Source organism: Culex pipiens, chromosome 3, assembly GCF_016801865.2.
Source record: "Culex pipiens pallens isolate TS chromosome 3, TS_CPP_V2, whole genome shotgun sequence".
NCBI lineage: Eukaryota > Metazoa > Arthropoda > Insecta > Diptera > Culicidae > Culex > Culex pipiens.
The window spans coordinates 168,601,437-168,623,696 of NC_068939.1; the positions used below are offsets into that span (position 1 = coordinate 168,601,437).

The following is a 22,260-nucleotide window of genomic DNA, read 5'->3' on the forward strand; positions in this document are numbered from 1 at the left end:
TCAGTTTTGTACCATTTTTCTCGGATGCAAAATCAACCGCCGCACGTAAATTTTATTTATTTATTTATTATTGTTCATGACAGCGGGAGCACGGAAGAATCTGTTTAACTTTTAGTGTGCATTTTTGAGTTTTTCACCGTGAAAATTATAAAAATATATTTTTAACTAAATTTTAAAATAATTTTAGTGAAATATGTTCTGGAAACATAAATTCCAGCAATAATTTAAAAAAATATCATTTGCAACTCTCTACGAAATCGGCCGATTTCGACCATTTTTATTTTTTGTATTTTTTTATTTTACTCAAACTTTGTGGGGGCCTTCCCTATGACCAAATAAGCTATTTTGCGTCATTGGTTCACCCTTACAAGTCTCCATACAATTTTGGCTGCTGTCCATACAAAAATGGTATGTAAATATTCAAACAGCTGTAACTTTTGAGTGAATTTTCTGATCAATTTGGTGTCTTCGGCAAAGTTTTAGCTATTGTTGAGGACTTTTGAGAAAAAAATAGGTACACGGAAAAAAAATTTGTAGATTTTTTAATCAACTTTTTTTTACAAAAACTCAATTTCCCAAAATACGTATTTTTTGATTTTCGAGATTTTTTTATATGTTTTAGGAGACAAAAATCCGCAACTTTTGAGCCATAGAGAAACATGGTCAAAAAATCTGCCACCGAGTTATAAATTTTTGAAAAAATAGTGATTTTTGGAAAAAAATCCAAGTTTTATACAAAAACAAATTTGACATTATTTTTTAATGCAAAATTGAATTTGCAATCAAAAAGTACTTTACAGATTTTTTGATAAAGGGCTCCATTTTCAAGATATAGCCACCGAAAGTTTCATTTTAGTGAAATATTTGCAGTTTTTGAAAAGTTTAGAAAATTTGCTATAAATTTGTCTAAGAGACATTGAAGATTTGACCTCGGGTTGCTGAGATAGAGCCACTTTAAGAAAAAGAAACACGAAAATTGAAGTTTTCTAAGTCTCATCAAAACAACCCACCATTTTTCCGATTTTCAATGTAATAACATGAAACATTCGTGAAATTTTCCGATCTTTTCAAAAAAAAATATTCCGAAAATTTTTAAATCTAGACTAACATTTTAAAAGGGCCAAACATTGAATATTACGATCAACTTGGATCTTCTTGCACCCTTCGACAAAGTTGTAGGATTTTTTTTGGGCGAGGCCTGCGCTAACTGCTGCCAAAATCCTAAAGCGATGTTTTTCCGCATACATTTTCGCGATTTTTCCCATATAAACTTCAACGATAAAAAGCGACCCCTTAACCTTAACCGATTTGGCTCAAAATTGGCACAGTAACTTATTATAGAATCAAGTCAGTGGAAATATCTTGAGATTTTCCAAAATTTTATTTTTTTTCTTGTCACCCTAATGTGCCATTTACCTTTTTCATGTAGTTCAATACAGTTAGACAAGGACTTTCGGACCAGAATCGTTCAGCACCACCGTTCATCACTCGCGAAAAACAGTAATTTATTAGTTCAAACCGGAAACTCCCGTAACAGCATCACGACAAGTATATCAGCTTGAATAATTCTAAAAGCCTACAACTATAGCAACACAACGCAGATCGCAACCTAGTCGACCGTGGACAGTTTGTCCTCGCCACAGGGCGATTGCTGCATCGGCTGCTGCTGCTGTTGCTGCTGATTTTGCTGTTGCTGCAGGTCAGCAGCGTTCAACTGTTGCTGTCTCCGGTGGCATTCGGCGATCGCGTTCTGCTGTTGGCCGTCCGGGGATAACGGCTTCAGAGGTCGCTTATAACTTCCTTCGTCGAGGTTCTGGTTCTGGTTCTGCTGTTGCTGGTGATGCTGCTGTTTCTCCTGGCGAAAGTGCAGCACCGGGTCATCGTCCCGCCGTCGGCCGTAGAACTCGGTGTTCCTCATGCCGTAGCCGGAGTTAAAGTTGTCCGAGTACTCCACTTTGAACTGACTGTTGTACAGATTTTCCTGGTTTCGTTCGTACTCGGAAGAGCCGCCCAGCGTGGACATGCTGTTGTTGAGTTGATCTTGCAGCGTGTTGAAGTGTGCATTCATTAGTTCGTCGTTGGTGGTGTTGTTGTTGGCAGTGTTGGTGGAGTTGCCGGTGATGTTGTGGTTGACCGCCATGTTTGGATTTTCCGGTTTGATGTATGCGGAACTGGGCTGTTGCTGCTGTGATAGCAGATTGTTATACTGATGCTCGCCCGAGTGTTGACGACCCGGTGACCTACGCTGCTGCGACTGTTGTTGTTGTTGCTGTTGTTGTTGGTGGAGGTGGTGGTGGTGACGTTGCTGATCTTGATGCTGGTACTCGCTTTGTGCGGACGGATTGCTCCGGCACATGTAGTTTCCCGAACTGTTGACACTGGTCATGATCGTGGTCGGACTCGGACTATCGTTCAAACTGCTCGCGTTCATGTGCTGCACTTTGGCCGCGGTCATTACGCCGGCAATGGCAGATCCACCCTTCTCCGTGCCACACTCGGTGGACGCCGGCACGGAGCTGCTGTTGTGGGATGGGCTGCGATATTTGGCCAATTGTTGGTACACCTGTTTGATGCGTTCCATGTTGGCCCGGCTTGCGATCGCGTGGTTCACCATCGGGAGGGGGTAGTTCTTGCCGATGATGCAACGGGCTGCCCGTTGGACACTTTCCGGCGCGTTCCAGGGCTCGTGGATGTAACGGGTTGGGAAGTTCTGGGGGAAATTGAATAGAAAAATTCTTTGAAATATTGCATACACTTCTAAACCCATATGAATTTTTTTTAATAACTCTATCATTCACTGTCTTGAAATGTTTTAGAAAATTTATGGAATAGTCATAAATTTTGAGAGGGTTAACAGTTCATCATATTTTCTAATTACCAGAAGGGTAATCATCAAAATTTGCTTAATTTTACCTTGCATAGTTATGTGTATTTCTATTTAAGTGTACATGGGTTCCAACTGTGTTGCCAGATTTTTAATTTTTAATTTTCAACTAAATTTCAAGAAATGTATGGAAATACCCTTTTTCGCAAGAAAAAACATTCTAAGCTATTCTCTGAGGTTTAGAACGATGATTATCCTTTAATTGGTTTGACTCAAACTTTGCTGGTCAATTTTCTTTGTATCCAAGGAAGTCAATTTTTATCACAAATTCATAGGTGCAAATCAATACATTTATCAGGAAATGATCCCCAACTGTACAGATTCTCCCTAATAGTTTGAAGATTAGAATTGAGCAGTTCTCTAGGATTTCGGTCATTCGATTTTTTTTGTATTTTTTAATCCGACTGAAACTTATTTGGTGCCTTCGGTATGCCCAAAGAAGCCATTTTGCATCATTAGTTTGTCCATATAATTTTCCATACAAATTTCGCAGCTGTCCATACAAAAACGATGTATGAAAATTCAAAAATCTGAATCTTTTGAAGGATTTTTTTGATCGATTTGGTGTCTTGGGAAAAGTTGTAGGTTTGGATACGGACTACACTGGAAAAAAATGATACACGGTAAAAAAAATCATCTGGTGATTTTTTTATTTAACTTTTTATCACTAAAACTTGATTTGCAAAAAAACACTATTTTAATTTTTTTTTTATTTTTTGATATGTTTTAGAGGACATAAAATGCCAACTTTTCAGAAATTTCCAGGTTGTGCAAAAAATCATTGACTGAGTTATGAATTTTTTGATCAATACTGATTTTTTCAAAAAAACGAAATAATGGTCGCAAATTTTTTTCAACTTCATTCTTCGATGTAAAATCAAATTTGCAATCAAAAAGTACTTTAGTAAAATTTTGCTAAAGTGCACCGTTTTCAAGTTAAATCCATATTTTGGTAACTTTTTTAAAAATAGTGGCAGTTTTTCATTTTTTTAAATTAGTGCACATGTTTGCCCACTTTTGGAAAAAATATTTTTAAAAAGCTGAGAAAATTCTCTATATTTTGCTTCTTCGGACTTTGTTGATACGACCTTTAGTTGCTGAGATATTGCAATGCAAAGGTTTAAAAACAGGAAAATTGATGTTTTCTAAGTCTCACCCAAACAGTCCACCATTTTTTAATGTCGATATCTCAGCAACTAACGGTCCGATTTTCAATGTTAAAATATGAAACATTTGTGAAATTTTCCGATCTTTTCGAAAACATTTTTTTCAAAATTTTCAAATCAAGACTAACATTTCAAAAGGGCCAAACATTCAATATTACGCCTTTTTAAAATGTTAGACTTGATTTGAAAATTTTGAAAAAAATGTTTTCGAAAAAATCGGAAAATTTCACAAATGTTTCATATATTAACATTGAAAATCGGACCATTAGTTGCTGATATATCGACATTAAAAAATGGTGGGCTGTTTGGGTGAGACTTAGAAAACATCAATTTTCTTGTTTTTAAACCTTTGCATTGCAATATCTCAGCAACTAAAGGTCGTATCAACAAAGTCCGAAGAAGCAAAATATAGAGAATTTTCTCAGCTTTTTAAAAATATTTTTTCCAAAAGTGTGCAAACATGTGCACTAATTTAAAAAAAATGAAAAACTGCCACTATTTTCAAAAAAGTCACCAAAATATGGATTTAACTTGAAAACGGTGCACTTTAGCAAAATTTTACTAAAGTACTTTTTGATTGCAAATTTGATTTTACATCGAAGAATGAAGTTGAAAAAAATTTGCGACCAATATTTCGATTTTTAAAAAAAATCAGTATTGATTAAAAAATTCATAACTCGGTCAATGATTTTTTGCACAACCTAGAAATTTCTGAAAAGTTGGCAATTTATGTCCTCTAAAACATATCAAAAAATAAAAAAAATTTAAAATAGTGTTTTTTGCAAATCAAATTTTAGTGATAAAAAGTTAAATAAAAAAATCACCAGATTTTTTTTACCGTGTATCATTTTTTTCAGTGTATTCCATATCCATACCTACAACTTTGCCGAAGACACCAAATCGATCTAAAAATTCCTTCAAAAGATACAGATTTTTTAATTTTCATGCAGCATTTTTGTATGGACAGCTGCAAAATTTGTATGGAAAATTATATGGACAAACTAATGATGCAAAATGGCTTCTTTGGGCATACCGAAGGCACCAAAAAAGTTTCAGTCGGATTAAAAAATACAAAAATTAAAATTGAAGAAAAAATACCGATTTCGTAGAGAATTGCTCAATTCTGTTTTCTTATATGAAATAGTGCAACAAAACTAGAACAAAAGCGAGCAATTATTTTTGGAAATAAAATTTTAAAAATGTTTGGATTTGGATGAAACTTTATGTGTACACTTTTTCAATGATCCATGCAATATTGGCAACTGTCCACACGACGTTTAACTTAACGGAATCGTTAAACGTTAATCCAAACGTGAACGCGAACTGAGCCTACGTTGATCTTAACTTTAACGTGAACGGAGAACGATAGTTAACGTCGTTGATTAACGCAATACCAGTGCTGAAAAGTTCTAGTTTTCAGCACTGAAATGGGTGTTGAAAAGTAGAACTTTTCAATATTTTTTGTGTTTTGAACGATGAATTTACTTCACATGGATGATTGACATAAAATTTCATTCAAAAAGCGTTTTTCCGGAATTGCAAAAAAATGTTGTGAGCAACATGTTGCAAAACATGATTTTTTCAGCACTCGTCGTATTTATCCAACTCAGTAAACCTTGTTGGATAAATGTACGACTCGCGTTGAAAAAAAGCTTCTTTTAGCAACTGTTACATAAACTACTATTATTTATTTAAAAAAATTTTTTTACTCTAAAAATCGGACGCATATTTGATAAGTTATCTTCTCCTAAATATTTTACGTTATTTTGCTGATGTAGAGAAAACCAAATTTTTCCAGGTTGCTTATCTTCCAGACGCTAGAGATCACCAACCATTGGTTCAATCTTCATTGTAACAAATTTATGTGAAATTTTCCGATCATTACGAAACAAATATTTTCACAGATGCTTGATCTACAGGTAAAAAAAAACGTGGAAAACATTAAAACAATTCTAGAATTGAATTTTAGATGGCTTTAATTTGAAAACGGTGCTCGATATTGAAATTCATTTTAAATACTTTTCGATTTCAAATTAGATTTTATATTTTAAAATACAATCAAAATATTTTTTCGACTTTTTTCAACGTTTTTCAAAAGTCATATTTCCGTTCGAAAAATAGGCAACACTGCCAAATTAATTTTGGCTCAAAAGATGGCATTTTTGTAACCTGAAACATAAGAATTTTCTTAAATCGTTATTTTTCGCAAGAGCAACAACTTATTTTTTCTAAAAACATAAAAATTTCAGTGGAAATTGAAGTGCATTCAGCTTAAATCAATTTAAAATGAGTTCCCCTGCGTTTAGAATCATTTTTAGTAATTTTCCATGTACAGTATTACAATTATTTTTTTTCGCTGAAATTTTTGTTTTGGTCAAATCATACATTTTTTGAAAACTAATGATTGCATAACGACTGATCTAGTGTAAATGCGTTTTAAAACACTTTTTTCATTAACATTTTGAGACTATGGATTTTTAATAGCGGAATAACAGAGATGATAACATTTCAAAAACAGATCGACAATTATCTCAGAAACTGTTATTGAATATTCTTGTGGAATCGATCTATGAATAATAGTATGATAAAAAGTTATTAAAACTTCTCAATGCCCGTCGTTTTAATAATAATAAATTGTGTTATCATAATAAACTTTGTTATTGATTGAATTTTTTGAATTAAATCTTATTTCATATTTTGTTATTTTGATCATGATTTGTTATTTTAATAGTTTTTGATCTTCTCTTGTTATTCTGAGTTATTGAATTGTATCAACCTTCTTAAGTTACTTCCACGTGCTCGGGTAAGGCTGATTTATTTCCCAATCCGCAAAGGGCCCCTCCTCGATTTTCGAGAAACTTTGGTCTAAGGAGTAATGTTGGTCCATGATCGCACATTTTTTGTTAATTTTTAACCGAACGGCGCTACGGTATGGCCCCTTTCTTCAGTGGGATTTCTCTGAAACTTATTTGGTGGAAAAAAATTGTCATAATTTCAGAACTGCGTGTTAAAGTCATCCCACAATATTTAAAAATTTCATTATAAGCAAGACTCACCTTCAACACCGGCAAATACCGCCGGATATAATCCCCGTTGGGATCGGCCTTCCGTCCAAACTTGACCGGACAGTAGCAGTGGAAGAACTGCTGAAAAAAGGACGAACACGACAGCCACATCCACATGCCGGCATTCACCGACCAATCCGCGTCCAGCAGCAGCTCCTCAAACACCTTCATGCCCTCCTCCCACGAGATCCAGAGGTCACCCCGCGTGAGGAAGCACGCCACGGCATGCCGGGCCAGGTGATGGATCCAACCTTCATCGCGCAGTTGCGTCATAATGGCATCGATCCAGGGAAATCCGGTTTGGCCGCTGGCCCACTTGGCCAGTGCTTCCGCGTTCCGATCCCACGGAATTTGCACACAGATCGGATTGCCGGCCATCTTGTCAAAGTTTGGGTTCTTGGTCGCCGCACAGTAGAAGAATTCCCGCCAGAAGAGTTGCCCGTGGAGCGAGAGTGGCGGATACGCCTTTTTGATTTTCTTGTACAGATCAGTCAGTTGGTAGTAGAACAGGCGAGTGCTGAGACATCCGAACCGAAGGTACGGGGACAGGCCGGTCTGGCTGGCCAGCAGCGATTGTGGGGTCATTTTGGGCCGTCCAAAGGACGCTACCCACGCCTTACGTTCCAGATGTCGCTCGAGTCGGGCCAGCGCTTCCGTTTCACCGCCCACCCAAATGGGCGGTTTGAGACCTTCGGTTTCGAAGCCCAACTCCTCCAGCGTTGGCACGCCGTACTTGTCGTCGTGGTCATCACACTGGGGCGTAACGGCGCGTCCAATGGCGGCCAACGTGATCGCCGGCTCGGGCTGCGGCGGAGCGTCCATCGAGGCGATGATCGCTTGGAACTGGTTGTAGGTCAACGGGGCCCGGCCGTTGTTCTTTTCGATGATTCTACGGAGAAAAAAAATGCCCAAATTGAAAATTTAACGATTTATTAAAAAAAAACTAATCTAAACCAACCTCTCCAGCTTGTACAGAGTGTGCGAGACGGCCGAAATGACGTCGATGTTCAGCTCCTTGCACATCTCGGAGATGTTGTGGTCGCGCACCTTCCCGAACGGTTCCGGGTCCTCCTCGAAGGTCAGACATGTCGTGCCCCACTCCTTGAACAGCTTCGGGAGCGCGTCGGCCGGCTGGCCCCGGATCACAAAGAGGCGCGAGTTCAGCTGGCGCAGATTCCGGTCCAGATCTTCGAGGCACTGCAGCAGGAATCTGGGCAAGTGAGTGGAAAGAAAGAAAAAATGGGACTCATGGTGGTTCAAATCTAAGATTGTCAGGTATATTTTACATTCTTTTTTTGTCAATTGATTAACTCATGTCTTAAAAGTAACAAAGTGTCCCGAAATGCCTCTGAATTCAAGATACATAACGGTTTTAGACTTTTTACTCAAATGTACAAACGCGTAAGCTGCTACAGAGAAAAACTGTACGTTACGAGTAGCATAACCAAAGCCTCACATTGATCGCCACGTGACTTTGGGCTCACTACGAACTCTCGCGCAACTCTCTTCTCCACCTCCTCCCACGCAAAGTTTACACAATCATCGCCGAGAGGTACAGACAGTCAGTCGGTAGCGTAAACAGATTCCGGTCAAATGAGGAAGTAGCAAGGTACTATTGAAGGGAAAGTTTATGTTACGTTGTTTATGGTCAGCCCTATATCACGTGTACCAATTTTACTCATCATTTTCTTCTAAACTTTACATTTGTTTTGGAATTTTGTGTCAAGTTTCTTGATGAACAATACATTTTTTTGTAATTTCAAGTGAAAGCTTAAATATTGTACAAAATATTATGACACGAATAAATATATGTATAATTTATTGCAACCCAAACGATAATGTTAATGAAATGCAGGAAAAACTTTTAATTCATAATTATTTTTAAGAATCTATGATATCGGTATCATTTTACAGAGTGTTTGGTCATAGCTATATAGCATCAATTAAGTTTCTGCACTAAGTGTTATAACAACAAACAAAACATAAATTTACAAAAAAAAAAAAACATTTTTGCAAAAATACCATTTTACATAACAAATCACGAAATAGTAGTTTATGCAACAAGTTGCAAAAAGAAGATTTTTCGGTAAACCTCGTTGGATAAATGTACGATTCGTGCTGAAAAAAAATCTAATTTTGCAACGAGTTGCTAACAACATTTTTTGCAATTCCGAAAAAACGCTTCTGGAATGAAATTTTATGTCAACATTCATGTGTTTAATTAATTCACCGTTCAAAACAAAAAATGTTACTTTTCAATACAAGTGTTGAAAGGTGTTAATTTTCCATTCTGTCATTGTACGATCAGTACCCTACTGGACTCGGTCGTTGGAAACGGCCGTCGGCTCAACGACCGACGAAATAGCCGGCAGGCCAGATGCGGGCATAAAAATGTCAAAATCTCTTCCCCTCTCACTTCGTCCAGCCATACAGCTACAGCTTTGTTGACAAACAAACGGAGCACGCGGTCGCGTGATGGCGGCATCGAGCCAGAATTAGGGAAATGAAACCTTTTTTCAAGAAAAACAATATTTTTCCGACTGAATAAAAATTTGCGAGCATGTTCAAACAATTATTCCTGATGTCGGAGAAGAGATTGAAAATCGAAATTTTAGTCCATAGTTTTTCTATGACTTGAACCTTTTCACACCAATTTAGACCCCCTAGGTCTATCCACGAACGTTTCCAATGACCGTGAGAAGATGCCAGAAAATCCCGGTACCAGCTAAATCCACAATATTTTATGGAAGGGAAAAGTAGGCCGTTTCGTTTTTTTCCAGAAGGACAGGAAAAGTTGACAGTTTCACAGCGGAATTGCAAAATAGTAGTTTATGCAACAAGTTGCAAAAAGAGGATTTTTTCAGCACGAGTCGTACATTTTTCAAGCAATTTGCAATTTCTTCGTATTTATCCAACGAGGTTTACCGAGTACGACTCGTGCCGACAAAATCTTCTTTTTAAAAAACTTGTTGAATAAACTACTCTTTCAGTACTGTTAAATTTGGCAATGTAGAATAAGCCATTTCTCCAATCAAGAATGACAGCAAAAACTAACTTTTCGTCCTATAATTATTTTCAAGGTTAAGTGACTAGAAAAATAGGAATGTGCTTGAAAAATATCGATTTGTCTAACGATTAAACTGTTTGAGAAAAACTTGTTTTGACAGATAATCGAAATGACCAAAACAGTAAATTTTACTCATTAATTTAAGCCAAAGGCACCAAATCGATAAAAAAATCGTTTTTCAGATAATAATTTACATTTGGGATCACATACATTTCAGCGCTACAACAATGACGAAATCGATGAACCTTTATCTCTTATCTGTAAAATAAAACCCATAGCCTGTTGTGATCTGGGTGCAGAATAGTGGTTCGCAAAGCGGCCTCAATTTAGAACTGTCAAAGCGGAACCAATTTACTGTTCGCAAAATGCTACCAAGAAGTGGCAAGTATTGTGATCGATCTATAATTCATTTTGTTTTGTCATCACGTGGAAAACAAAAAAGGCCTCTTTTGGCTTCCCATCGTTTAGTCTACGAAGAAAAAAAGCGCAAAGCACTTAATTTTTCAGCGAAAACTTTAATATCAACAGATCCAAAATGTTTCAAAACAATTCACTTAAGCAGCAAAAAATATGTCACGCTTGAGCTTGAACATAGCCTTCTACTTTGTTTATGTTTACAGCTGTAGTGCAGCTGTATTAGTGGGGAGCTTTCGAAAATCACGTTACGCAGTCTGTCTTTTCAGCACCCAGGTTGTGATGAGTGTTACGATACAAAAATAATCATTAAAAGTAGGTAGTATATATGGAAAACCAAGTACAATTTAAAATACATAAGTTTTGCCAAAATATACCGATGTCTCCAAAAATGTGCTTCTGTTTTTATCTCGGTTAAATACATTCAAATTATGAAAATAATTGTGCAGAAATTCTAAAAATAGATGCTACTTTATATTCAACCCCATAAAACCACATAACAGTGAATTTAATCAAATCGCGGCAGTGCCGGATTCTGAAGGCCTACCAGTATTGAAATTAATACAATTTTAAATTTATCGATTTACAACCAAGTACAATTTAAAATACATAAGTTTTGCCAAAATATACCGATGTCTCCAAAAATGTGCTTCTGTTTTTATCTCGGTTAAATACATTCAAATTATGAAAATAATTGTGCAGAAATTCTAAAAATAGATGCTACTTTATATTCAACCCCATAAAACCACATAACAGTGAATTTAATCAAATCGCGGCAGTGCCGGATTCTGAAGGCCTACCAGTATTGAAATTAATACAATTTTAAATTTATCGATTTACAACCAAGTACAATTTAAAATACATAAGTTTTGCCAAAATATACCGATGTCTCCAAAAATGTGCTTCTGTTTTTATCTCGGTTAAATACATTCAAATTATGAAAATAATTGTGCAGAAATTCTAAAAATAGATGCTACTTTATATTCAACACCATAAAACCACATAACAGTGAATTTAACCAACTCGTGGCAGTGCCGTATTGTGAAGGCCTACCGGTATTTAAATTAATACTATTTTAAATTCATCGATTTTGGAACCGTCTAGACCGGGCACTGAAACGTTACTATTGTACGCAACAAAAAAGTAGCTAAGAAACTAGTTTAGCTCATAAAAATACATGCATAATTTTGGCATGATGCGAAAGTTGAACGAACTGAGTTCGGTATGATGAATATTATTGCAAAACGTGAAACGTAAACGTTGAAACATTTATTTTGGCTTACACTGTAAATAACAACAAAAAGACGTTCTTAATTAGTAAATAACTTACCTCCACTTGTTGATGCCAACATTGGAACTTCCGGCAAACCAGGGATCAATGACGAACACACACCTTAATGCTGTGGAAAAATTTACTCCTTAGCATATTGAAATACAAGTATGGTTGTTGAACAGTTGTTGCACAAGTTAAACAATAAGTAAACTTACAAGCAGCGTCTTTGAGGCCTTCCCGTAGGGCGGGATTGTCGTGCAGCCGGAGCCCCTTCCGGAACCAGTGGACGGTGTGCTTTTTGGGCAGGTGTTGTTGGGACGAAGAGTTGTTGCTGCCACTGCTGCCGCCACCACCACCTCCGTTGCCACTGTTGTGAGACTTTTGTGACTGTCGATGGGACAGACTGTGCTGGAGCTGTTGCTGCTGTTTGGTCATTCCCACTGTTGAAAGGGAGATCGGAAGTAGTGATTTAATTTGGGTAATTTTTTGTCCTTTTGAAATCTTTGCTTTATTTACTTTTTTGCGATTTGGAAAACACATTTTGAATTTCGAAACAAAAAGTATCACTAAATGCATTATATATTCAAATGATTTTATAATAGAACCAAAAATTTCCAAAATATCAATTAATTTGAAAAAAACGTATTACGTATTACACCGCTCTGTAGTCGCAAAACTTAAAATTTGTAAAAAAAAAATGATGAAAAGTCTCTGTTTAAAATGTATAAAATTTGTAAATATGCTTTATACAATGTATTCTGAATTTTTACAATCGATATATGATATTTTAGTGAAAATTTCAATTTTAGTCGATAATTAATTTTATTGCCCCCTATTTTTTGAAAAAAATTTGAAGGGCAAGGGGGTCTTGGTCTTTCAAAAATACTTTTTGAAAATTATGCGGAAAAACGAAATTCAGCCCCGTCGAACCGGGGCTTCAAAATTGGATACCGATGCACTATTTTTGTTAATCTGTGTCTATTCTATTCGAAAATTATCCAAATTTTGTGCAGTAATATCGCTGCTATCAAAAATATGCAAAATATTAATGAATTAATAAAAAAATATTGTTTTTATAAAACTTTTGCGTTTGCCCGATATTCAAAATTGTAACTTTTCTTAACTAAACATAGATCAGCATTATCAAATGTTTCAGATTTTACAAAAAAAAGTTTCGATAAAAATTTAAATTTTAATCAATATTTTTTGTTTCTCCCTGAATAGTAACATTAGAATTGAAACTTGCAATGGCCTTATTTGATTGAAAAAATTACATCTTTAAACAATATTTTGGATTTCGTACACGAAAAAAAATCAATTCTGAAAATCGTGAAAATTCACGAATGCGAGAACCACGAAGGAATATATTTACGTTTATAGTGCAAATGCACCATACTCATGAATAAATTCCTTCGTGGTTCTCACATTCGCGAACTTAATTCACGATTAGGCGAATTGATTTTTTTCTGTGTAGAAAGATGCATCATTCGAAACCTAAATTTTTTAAACCTATTTGAAAGTCTTTTTTAAATTTTTATTTACTGTAAGGGGTTACATACATGTAAAGCAAAAATGTCAGCAAAGATGTCAAGGGTTGGTATCAGTACACACTAAAACATTTTTTTCATATCTGATTTCAATTCATTAAAATATTCATTAACAACTATTGACAAAATAACTTTAACATTTGGTTGTATCATTGCCGAGACATGGCTATTTAAAGTTAACGGTTTCAAAAAGCGGGTGTCACGATGCACACTGATCTGCGCAAATCGACTCAACATTACCCTGATAGACTGAAGTCCCACGGTCGTGCGGTTCGAAGCGTTATCAGCTCGATGTCGATTGAGTCCTGCCATTTTTGAGCGTTAGTCGTGCGTTTTGATCGAATGTCAGACATTTAGTGCGTGAAAAAATCTTAGCAGGTAACGAATATTTAAATTATGGTTTGTTCAGACTTTTTGTTGAACCAGACTTTTATTTTAGATGGAGTTGAAAAAAACAAACGGCCACCGAGGATAAGACCAAGGATGTACCCAACCCGAGTTCCCAGCTTGGCATCTGTGCACTACGAGACAAAAAAGGCCACCCCTGCACAAATATATTGGAATTTGTTCAATCAAATCTTTAGGTGGAAAAATTAAATGTGACAAACAGGGTTGCGAATGAGCGAGCGCTCACGGAAAGCTTGCTCGCTCCAGCTGGAGCGTGAGTTTTTATCAGGTAGCTCGTGCTCGCTCACGCTCACCGGAGCGTTTTGCGCTCACGTGAGCCGGTGAGCCAAAGTAGGTAGTTGTTTTTTCCTGTTGAAGCATCTGCCTGTTTGAAACAAAGTTTCTAGAACTATCTCAGCACAGGCAGCAAAAACAAACAAGAAAGTGGTCGAACAAACAAAAGTAGGCAATGAAACGGATTTTATCAGTGAACCGAAATTTACGTTCTATTTAAAATCTAGACATTTTTCGAACAAGGAACAAAAAACTAAATTCATAATGTAAACATTCATTTACGTGAAGAGATGCACTGTTTGTTCACAAATCAAATCCATATTGGACCATATTGTATTGTTGTTATGTACAAAAATATTGACAATTTATGTATATTTTATTTATTTTTAAATAATCTTTTAAACAGTTACAATCATCCATGTTCAAAAAATCATAAATAACTTGTAATTGAATATATACTTGTTGGAAGAAGAGCCAACCTTTTCGTGGTGAAAAATATTGACAATTTATTTGATTTGAGTCAAAAGGGTTATTTCAACCCTTAGGAATTTTGAGGCATATATTTAAAAATAGAACTGTTTCAAAAATGTTACCCTTTTTTCTAAAATGTTTGCCAAATAAAGACTAACCTTATAGAAATGATTAGCCGTTTCTAATCACTGAATCACTGAAAGATTTAATAAACGGAATAATTTTTTTTAATGGTAGCTCATTCTGACCCGCAATCTGGAAATGTAGTCAAAACACTGATTAGGTACATAAAAACAGTTTAATGTTATATTTTAATCAACTAAGCATTTAACCTTGAATCGAACTTACCAAAGCATAAATCCTCTTGAATCCATTCATTGTTTTGTAAGTTTTTCTAAGGTTTCAAAAAAAATCAAATCATTCGCTCTACAGCATTGCCTTGGCGTTCTCGATTACGAGATTCCTACTCCTACTCTAAGGTTAACAGGCCCTTTTATTTAGGCGTCTATACCCCTCCGCCCCTCTCTGCTACAGTAAGGCCTTTATTTAAAAACATGATTGATGAAAATAAGCTATTCCAATTCATATATCATAAAATTTGTTCACAAAGTCATATTTCCACAGCCCTACTGCACCTTACGCAAAAAATCCATCTAGAATTAAAAAAAAACTTTCTCAAAAACGTTAAATGATTAGCGATACGTCCAAAATGAGCGCTCCGTGAGCGAAATATGAGCGCGAGCGCGAGCGTGGAGCAAACGCGAGCTGAAAAAATCGGAGCAAACGTGAGCGCGGGCAAACGTGAGCTAGCTCGCGCAGCGCTCCTCCTCACGAATGAGCGCGTGAGCGCGTGAGGAACGCAACACTGGTGACAAATTACCATTACCTTCATTTGACAACAATAATAATAAAAAAAAAAGTTCTTTTTTTTCATCAAATCAGCCCAGAAACCCCGAAACGAGAGCGCACGGCAGTGGCAGGACAATCTAAATAACAAAGGCGCCCGAAAACGGCCCGTCAACGTCGATTTTCTCAAACGTCGATTTCGACGAGCGTCGGACAAAGTGTTGCATATACGCACGAAAAGGGTCGGACAAACCGTCGGAATTCGGGCTTTTTTGTCGAGCCGTCGGGCGGTTTTCGGGCCGTTGTCGGCCTTGTCTGTCTGTCAGAGTCAGGTGGGCGACATCTATATCTCACTACAGGCAGCTAGCCCGTAGCCAACACAAGCTGTCAACTTCGGCGCCAGAACAAAAGGGAAATGTCAACTTCGGCTCCAGCACAAAAGAACAGCTGTTCGTTACGGAATCAAAACAAAGCAACTGCGCACTGTGAAAAAAAGTACAAAAACTGCAGGCATAAAATGGAAATAAATTAATTATTGTTTTTATGTAAAAATTTTACCGCAATGTACGTTTAAAAGTTGGTGTATGTTTGTGAGGTGATTTTTATCAATTGATGACCTCATTTAAAGTTTTATTTTTATCACATAAAACGTTTAACTTAACTACTGTGTAATTTGACTTTTACTACAGTAATTCTTATAACAAAAATTTAATTATGAATAAAAAAACATTATTGTTTTCACTGTGCGCAGTTTGCGCGCGTTATCAATCTCAATCCCCCAAGATGGCGGCCTTTAGCATCCCCCTGGTCAGAGTCGTGAAAAAGTTTTCAAAAAATTTGCTTAAAAAAAGCATAAAAAAGTTAGATTTCGATTTTTGTATTTTTTTAAATAACATTTCTATGCCGGGCCTCGTCATGCACACGGATATTTCTTTAGAGTATTCACCCAAAATTTTAGCCAATTTACTGCCGTTCTACGCATAATTGTCCCATGTCATTTTTGGACGATTTTGACTTTTTGACATTTTTAAGCTAAGTTTGTCGTATACTTTTTAGAAAAAAACACATAAAATCTAGTACTTTGTTCAGAAACATCAAGTCTGTATGTCCCATCGTTACACTTCTACGCATAATTGTCCCACCAACTATTTTCTCACCTAGAATCATTAGTTCAATGAAGCATTATGCCTTGTTTACCTATTGTATAGCAAGAGGATCATAAATAAGAATGATAAACTGGGGCGATTAGGGATTTCAATAGCGTTTTTCTCAGTTGCACTTTTTTGAACATGGGACAATTATGCGTAGAACGGCAGTTTAGTCCATCCAACCTTGAGATATCGTGGCACCCATAAACAAACTCAGTGTTTCGAGAAAAACACTTAGAAATTTCGTCTGTTCGCTTTGCGCTTGGTGAAATATCAAGCTTACTCACTTTTATCATGAAATATCTTCATAAAACATTCAGAAGCGATTGGAAATCATATTTCAGTGATATTTTTTTTTATTTTTTTTTAAATTTTCTATATGTATGAAACACTTTGAAAGTTGATAGTTTTAACAGAAATTGCATAAAACTTATTGTTTTCAAAGTCAAAAATTTATAAGACTGTAAAAAGCTTTTTAAAAGAAATGTTTGGCACACCTGCGCTAATGTTTAAGATGAGTTTGAAATAAGGTACTGGAGGTATTCATTTTGAATAAAATTTGGTTTAAGAGTACACATCATCCAAAGAAGTTGTTGTCTTCTTATTCAAAAATTATCAAACTTACGGACCCAATAATGATTGTAAAAATAAACAAACTTTGTTGTAAATTGTTTTATAAACATTTCTTTAGGGGATGAATCAAAAATGATATCGATAGTTCCCTTAGTTTTGAAGATACTAAAATGTTTGTTACAAAAATCTTAGTGCAAAAGCTCTGCTTGATGTGCAGAGAAAATTTCCTACAAGTTGTCTTGTGTTACTTTGTTGATTGGAATACTTATGTTGGACGTATTCAAATGATGTGCTTTAGTTTAGTGGGTCTCGTGGCGCAGGGGTAGCGGCTTCGGCTGCCGATCCCGATGATGCTATGAGACGCGGGTTCCATTCCCGCCTTATCCACTGAGCTTCTATCGGATGGTGAAGTAAAACGTCGGTCCCGGTTTCTCCTGTCTCGTCAGAGGCGCTGGAGCAGAAATCCCACGTTAGAGGAAGGCCATGCCCCGGGGGGCGTAGTGCCAATAGTTTCGTTTTTCGTTTTTTCGCTTTAGTTACATTAAACATACGAACACGTCAACCTTGCGCCTTAATTGAAAACTTACTTGTGCTTTTTGCAGCCTTTCGCTTTATTTGTAATCCAGTGAGGAACTGTAACTTTCACTACTTATTTACTGTTATTGTTCATCCACTTATTAATTAAGTTCTTCAAACAGCAAAGCTCACTCATTTTTGTAAATTCCCGTCATTTGATTCACACTTTACGTTTTGATTTTTCCACATTTGTCGCAAAATGGTCGACTCACTAAACCACACTCATGCCACAAGTAAGTACAGTTTGTATCAGTTGTTGGCACTACTGAGAAGATTGCATCACCAGATCATCGCCGTCATAGTCACTGCGTGCTACGTCGCTACGTAACTCATACACAATAACGGCCCATCAAACGAGTACCAACAAAACAGCCAGCAATTGCACTTTAATTGCAAATTAACGACGTACCGTTTGTTGGTTTTTGTATTATTTTTCACTGCACTTAGTACACCTCTAAGTACATGGCGGTCGGCGTAGTCGTCATTTCCTTGCTGGTGTGCACAACAATACAGCTGGAATATTTATTCGAATAGTTCCACTACACACATTTATACCAGCAAGGGCGCGCAATTAACGGGGTTATACAGCAAACTGGAACACATGCACTAATCTATAGAACTGTAACTAATTCCGTTGAATGCACTTTTGCTGAACGTGTTTCTTTATCACTGTTGACTCAGTGTTTGGCGCATCCTAATGACACCTGGAAGAAGAGGAAGAAGAAAAAAATAATTACAATTAAATTCAACAACAAAAATATAGCAATAACTCCGTACGCGAAGACGACACCAGAAGCCCTCGGAATGCTCATCGCAAGTAACGAACGTCTCGAATGTTCTCTAGAACTAACTGCTACGAGCTCGGCCGGTAGAAACTGCTCAATATTCCTACAAAACATACAGACAGCATATCACGGAGAGTAGGCGACCCTTGTGTGGCTTCAGAGTAGTGGACGGTGTCTATTTAGGATATTTTCCTTTAAAATTAATTGTTTAAAAGAAATTTATCAGAAAAGCTTCCATACCAAGGTTTAAGAATTTGAGTTTTTTTTATACAACATGAGCAGTTCTCTCAGATTTCGGTCATTCGATTTTTTTTTTGTATTTTTTAATCGGACTGAAACTTTTTTGGTGCCTTCGGTATGCCCAAAGAACCCATTTTGCATCATTAGTTTGTCCATATAATTTTCCATAAAAATTTTCCGTACAAAAACGATGTGTCTTCGGCAAAGTTGTAGGGGAGTGTGGGGTTTTTTTTTTTTGAATTAAATATACTTTATTGAATTTTTCTTATAATAATTACATTTGGTTTACATAATAAGTGGTCAGCTGTGGCTCTTCAGCTTTAGTTTGCTTTTCGTGATTTAAACACTGTTCATTTTTATAACTTTAAAAGTATATGATTTATCATTTTTGTAACACTAGGTACAATGAGGAAAAAAAAAATGTTAAGAAAACATAACCTAACCTAAAACTAACTTAATCTTACCATAAACTAAACCAATCCTTGAATCAAGGGGTATTCAGATATAGCACATTTTTCCCTGAATTTCAAACATTTTTCTTGAATCTTCTGATCCAACATTTTAACTTCTGCTAATTCATGAACCTCACTTAGGGGAGTGTGGGGTAATTTGGACACCCTAAGGAAATTGCTCTGTCACGGGCTGTATGGATATTTTAAAGGAATATGGATGACACCAGAGGATAAGGGAGACCATATTTGATGGAAAAATGTCATTCATTTCGATAAATTTTGAATGAAAAAACAATTTTTATCGCAAAAATTAAAAGGTGTCCAAATTACCCCCACATGTTGGTGTGGAGGTAATATGAACACCCCTATGGGGTAATTTGGACATGCCTTGTGGGTCAATTTGGACATGCCTTGTGGGGTAATATGAACACCTTTTGTGGGGTAATTTGGACACATGTTGAAGAATAAATTGATTTTTTGAGCATGTTTTTTATCCTTCAACCTGGTTTTGTAATTGGGTCCTAAAATGAAGCTTAGATTGCTGATATTATTGTTTACAGCGATAAAGCTTATTTTTCTGAGTACAATGAACCTTTGTACGACCACAAAGAGTTTAAAATGGATTTTTAAATCAATTTTGAAAAATTAACCTCGCGGTCCTTCTTGACAGAAAAGTTCCTACTTGACAGCTCGTTCCAAGGGGACCATAGTTGATCCATCGAAAAAATGTTGTCTTGTCAAAAAAAAATTTTGCATTAAAATGAAAAAAAGTGATCAGAAATGGTTTTTAATCGTGTTTTATACCGTTGTACATAAAAATTGACATAGGGCTTTAGTACCCAATTGCTTTATATTCTGAAGTGTTGTTTTGCTCACAATATTTCATCAAAGATTTAAATATTGATTTTGTGATAGAACTATAATTCAATAGGAAGATGACAAATAAATCAGTGTAGTATACATAATTTAATCATTAATACTGAAATGATTTAAACATTCATTCTGGATTATGCACAAGTTTAGTTTTTAGTGATTAAGGTATCGTTTATGCTTATATAAATCAATCTTTATATAGAATTTATTAGCCTGAAAATATAATTTTTTTTATTTTACATTCTGTAGCCCTTCAAATTTAAATATTATTGTAAACCAGCATAGAAATTAGAAATTTCAAAGAAATTAATTAAAAGCAATCAACATTAGAGTCTTGTTGAACGCCAAATGTACTGTAATCAGATTTTCATCAAATCGAAAATTGGAATAATTTTATCTAAATTCAAAAAATAAGGGTTTTGTGAAAGTTCTCATTGCTCACATTCCTTTTTGATTGTTTTGACATATTAAATCCCTCTAAATTTATCTAAATCCTTTTAAAAACTCATCCAACCATGAAAGTTACTTTTTTGTTGCCTGACAGGTAGACTTTCAGGTATGTCCAAATTACCCCACAAGGCATGTTCAAATTACCCCCATAGCATATTCTATCATAAATTGCGATTTTTGATGATAAAAATGGATAAAATGCACAATTTTTATACGTACCTACATATCTCAGGCATCGTCCAAGCAACCCCCTTAAACAAAAAATGTCCACTTTTTGCCATATAACCCCTGCAAAACCTTATTTCCTAACCTTCAAATATTAGAATTTAAGGCAGTGCCAACCGGCCTTTGGAAACTTTTACATATTATACCAAAACTACTTAACTTATTCCAACTTTTTTGGTTTGTCCATACTCCTAGCCTATTACTAGTACTAGCCTTATCACTTAAATTGCCGTTTTCACTTTATATCCGAAGAAAACGTGATTTTTAAAGGGGTGTCCAAATTACCCCCACTGTCCATATTACCCCAAACTCCCCTAGGTATGGATATGGACTACACTGGAACCACAAAAATACACGGTAAAAACAAATTTGGTGATTTTTTATTTAACTTTTTGTCATGTTTTAGAGGACATCAAATGCCAACTTTTCAGAAATTTCCAGGTTGTGCAAAAAATCTTTGAGTAAGTTATGAATTTTTGAATCAATACTGATTTTTTTTAAAAAAAATCGAAAAATTGGTCGAAAAATTTTTCAACTTCATTTTTCGATGTAAAATCAAATTTGCAATCAAAAAGTACTCTAGTAAAATTTTGATAAAGTGCACCGTTTTCAAGTTAAATACATTTTTAGGTGAGCAATTCTCTACCCAAACCGGAAATGGATTTTATTTGTATTTTTTGATTTGGCTCAAACTTTGTGGGGGCCTTCCCTGTGACCAAATAAGCTATTTTGTGTCATTGGTACAAGTCTCCATACAATTTTGGCTGCTGTCCATACTAAAATGGTATGTAAATATTCAAACAGCTGTAACTTTTGAGTGAATTTTCTGATCAATTTGGTGTCTTCGGCAAAGTTGTAGGTATTGTTGAGGACTATTGAGAAAAAACTAGGTACACGGAAAAAAAATTTGCATATTTTTTTATCAACTTTTTTTCACTTAAACTCAATTTCCCAAAATATGTATTTTTTGATTTTCGAGATTTTTTGATATGTTTAAAGGGACTAAAATCCGCAACTTTTGAGCTATAGAGAAACATGGTCAAAAAATCTGCCGCCAAGTTATGAATTTTTGAAAAAAATGTGATTTTTGGGAAAACAATCCAAATTTCATGCAAAAACAAATTTGAAGTTATTTTTTAATACAAAATTGAATTTGCAATCGAAAACTACTTTACAATTTTTTTGATAAAGGGCTTCGTTTTCAAGATATAGCCACCGAAAGTTTGATTTTAGCAAAATATTTGCTGTTTTTCGATTTTTAAAAATAGTGACCATGAGCGACCATTTCTAAAAATATTTTTTTTGAATAGTTCAGAAAATTTGCTATAAAATTGTTTAAGAGACATTGAAGATTGGACCTCGGGTTGCTGAGATACAGCCGAAAAAGAAACACGAAAATTGAAGTTTTCTAAGTCTCACCAAAACAACCCACCATTTTCTAATGTCGATATCTCAGCAACTAATGGTCCGATTTTCTATGTTAATAGATGAAAAATTCGTGAAATTTTCCGATCTTTTCGAAAA

General features: G+C 35.6%; 1 protein-coding gene across 1 annotated transcript; it reads right to left on the reverse strand.

Annotated features, from left to right (window-relative positions):
- Positions 1-1,484: 1,484 nt before the first annotated feature.
- Positions 1,485-17,799, reverse strand: LOC120426820 (cryptochrome-1-like). Its single transcript, XM_039591604.2, has 6 exons — positions 17,723-17,799; positions 12,085-12,309; positions 11,927-11,996; positions 8,074-8,325; positions 7,107-8,004; positions 1,485-2,710 (listed from the first exon to the last, which is right to left on the reverse strand). Coding segments are annotated over exons 1-6 (2,547 nt in total). The 5' UTR covers positions 17,724-17,799; the 3' UTR covers positions 1,485-1,609.
- Between the last annotated feature and the right edge of the window lie 4,461 nt (positions 17,800-22,260).

What these genes read in the sequence shown, in the direction of transcription:
- LOC120426820 (XM_039591604.2), bottom strand. An exon ending in GTTGGCATCAACAAGTGGAG is followed by an intron (nt 8,326 to 11,926) that starts GTAAGTTATTTA and finishes TCACTTGCCCAG; the next exon opens with ATTCCTGCTGCAGTGCCTCG. An exon ending in ACTCTGTACAAGCTGGAGAG is followed by an intron (nt 8,005 to 8,073) that starts GTTGGTTTAGAT and finishes TTTTCTCCGTAG; the next exon opens with AATCATCGAAAAGAACAACG.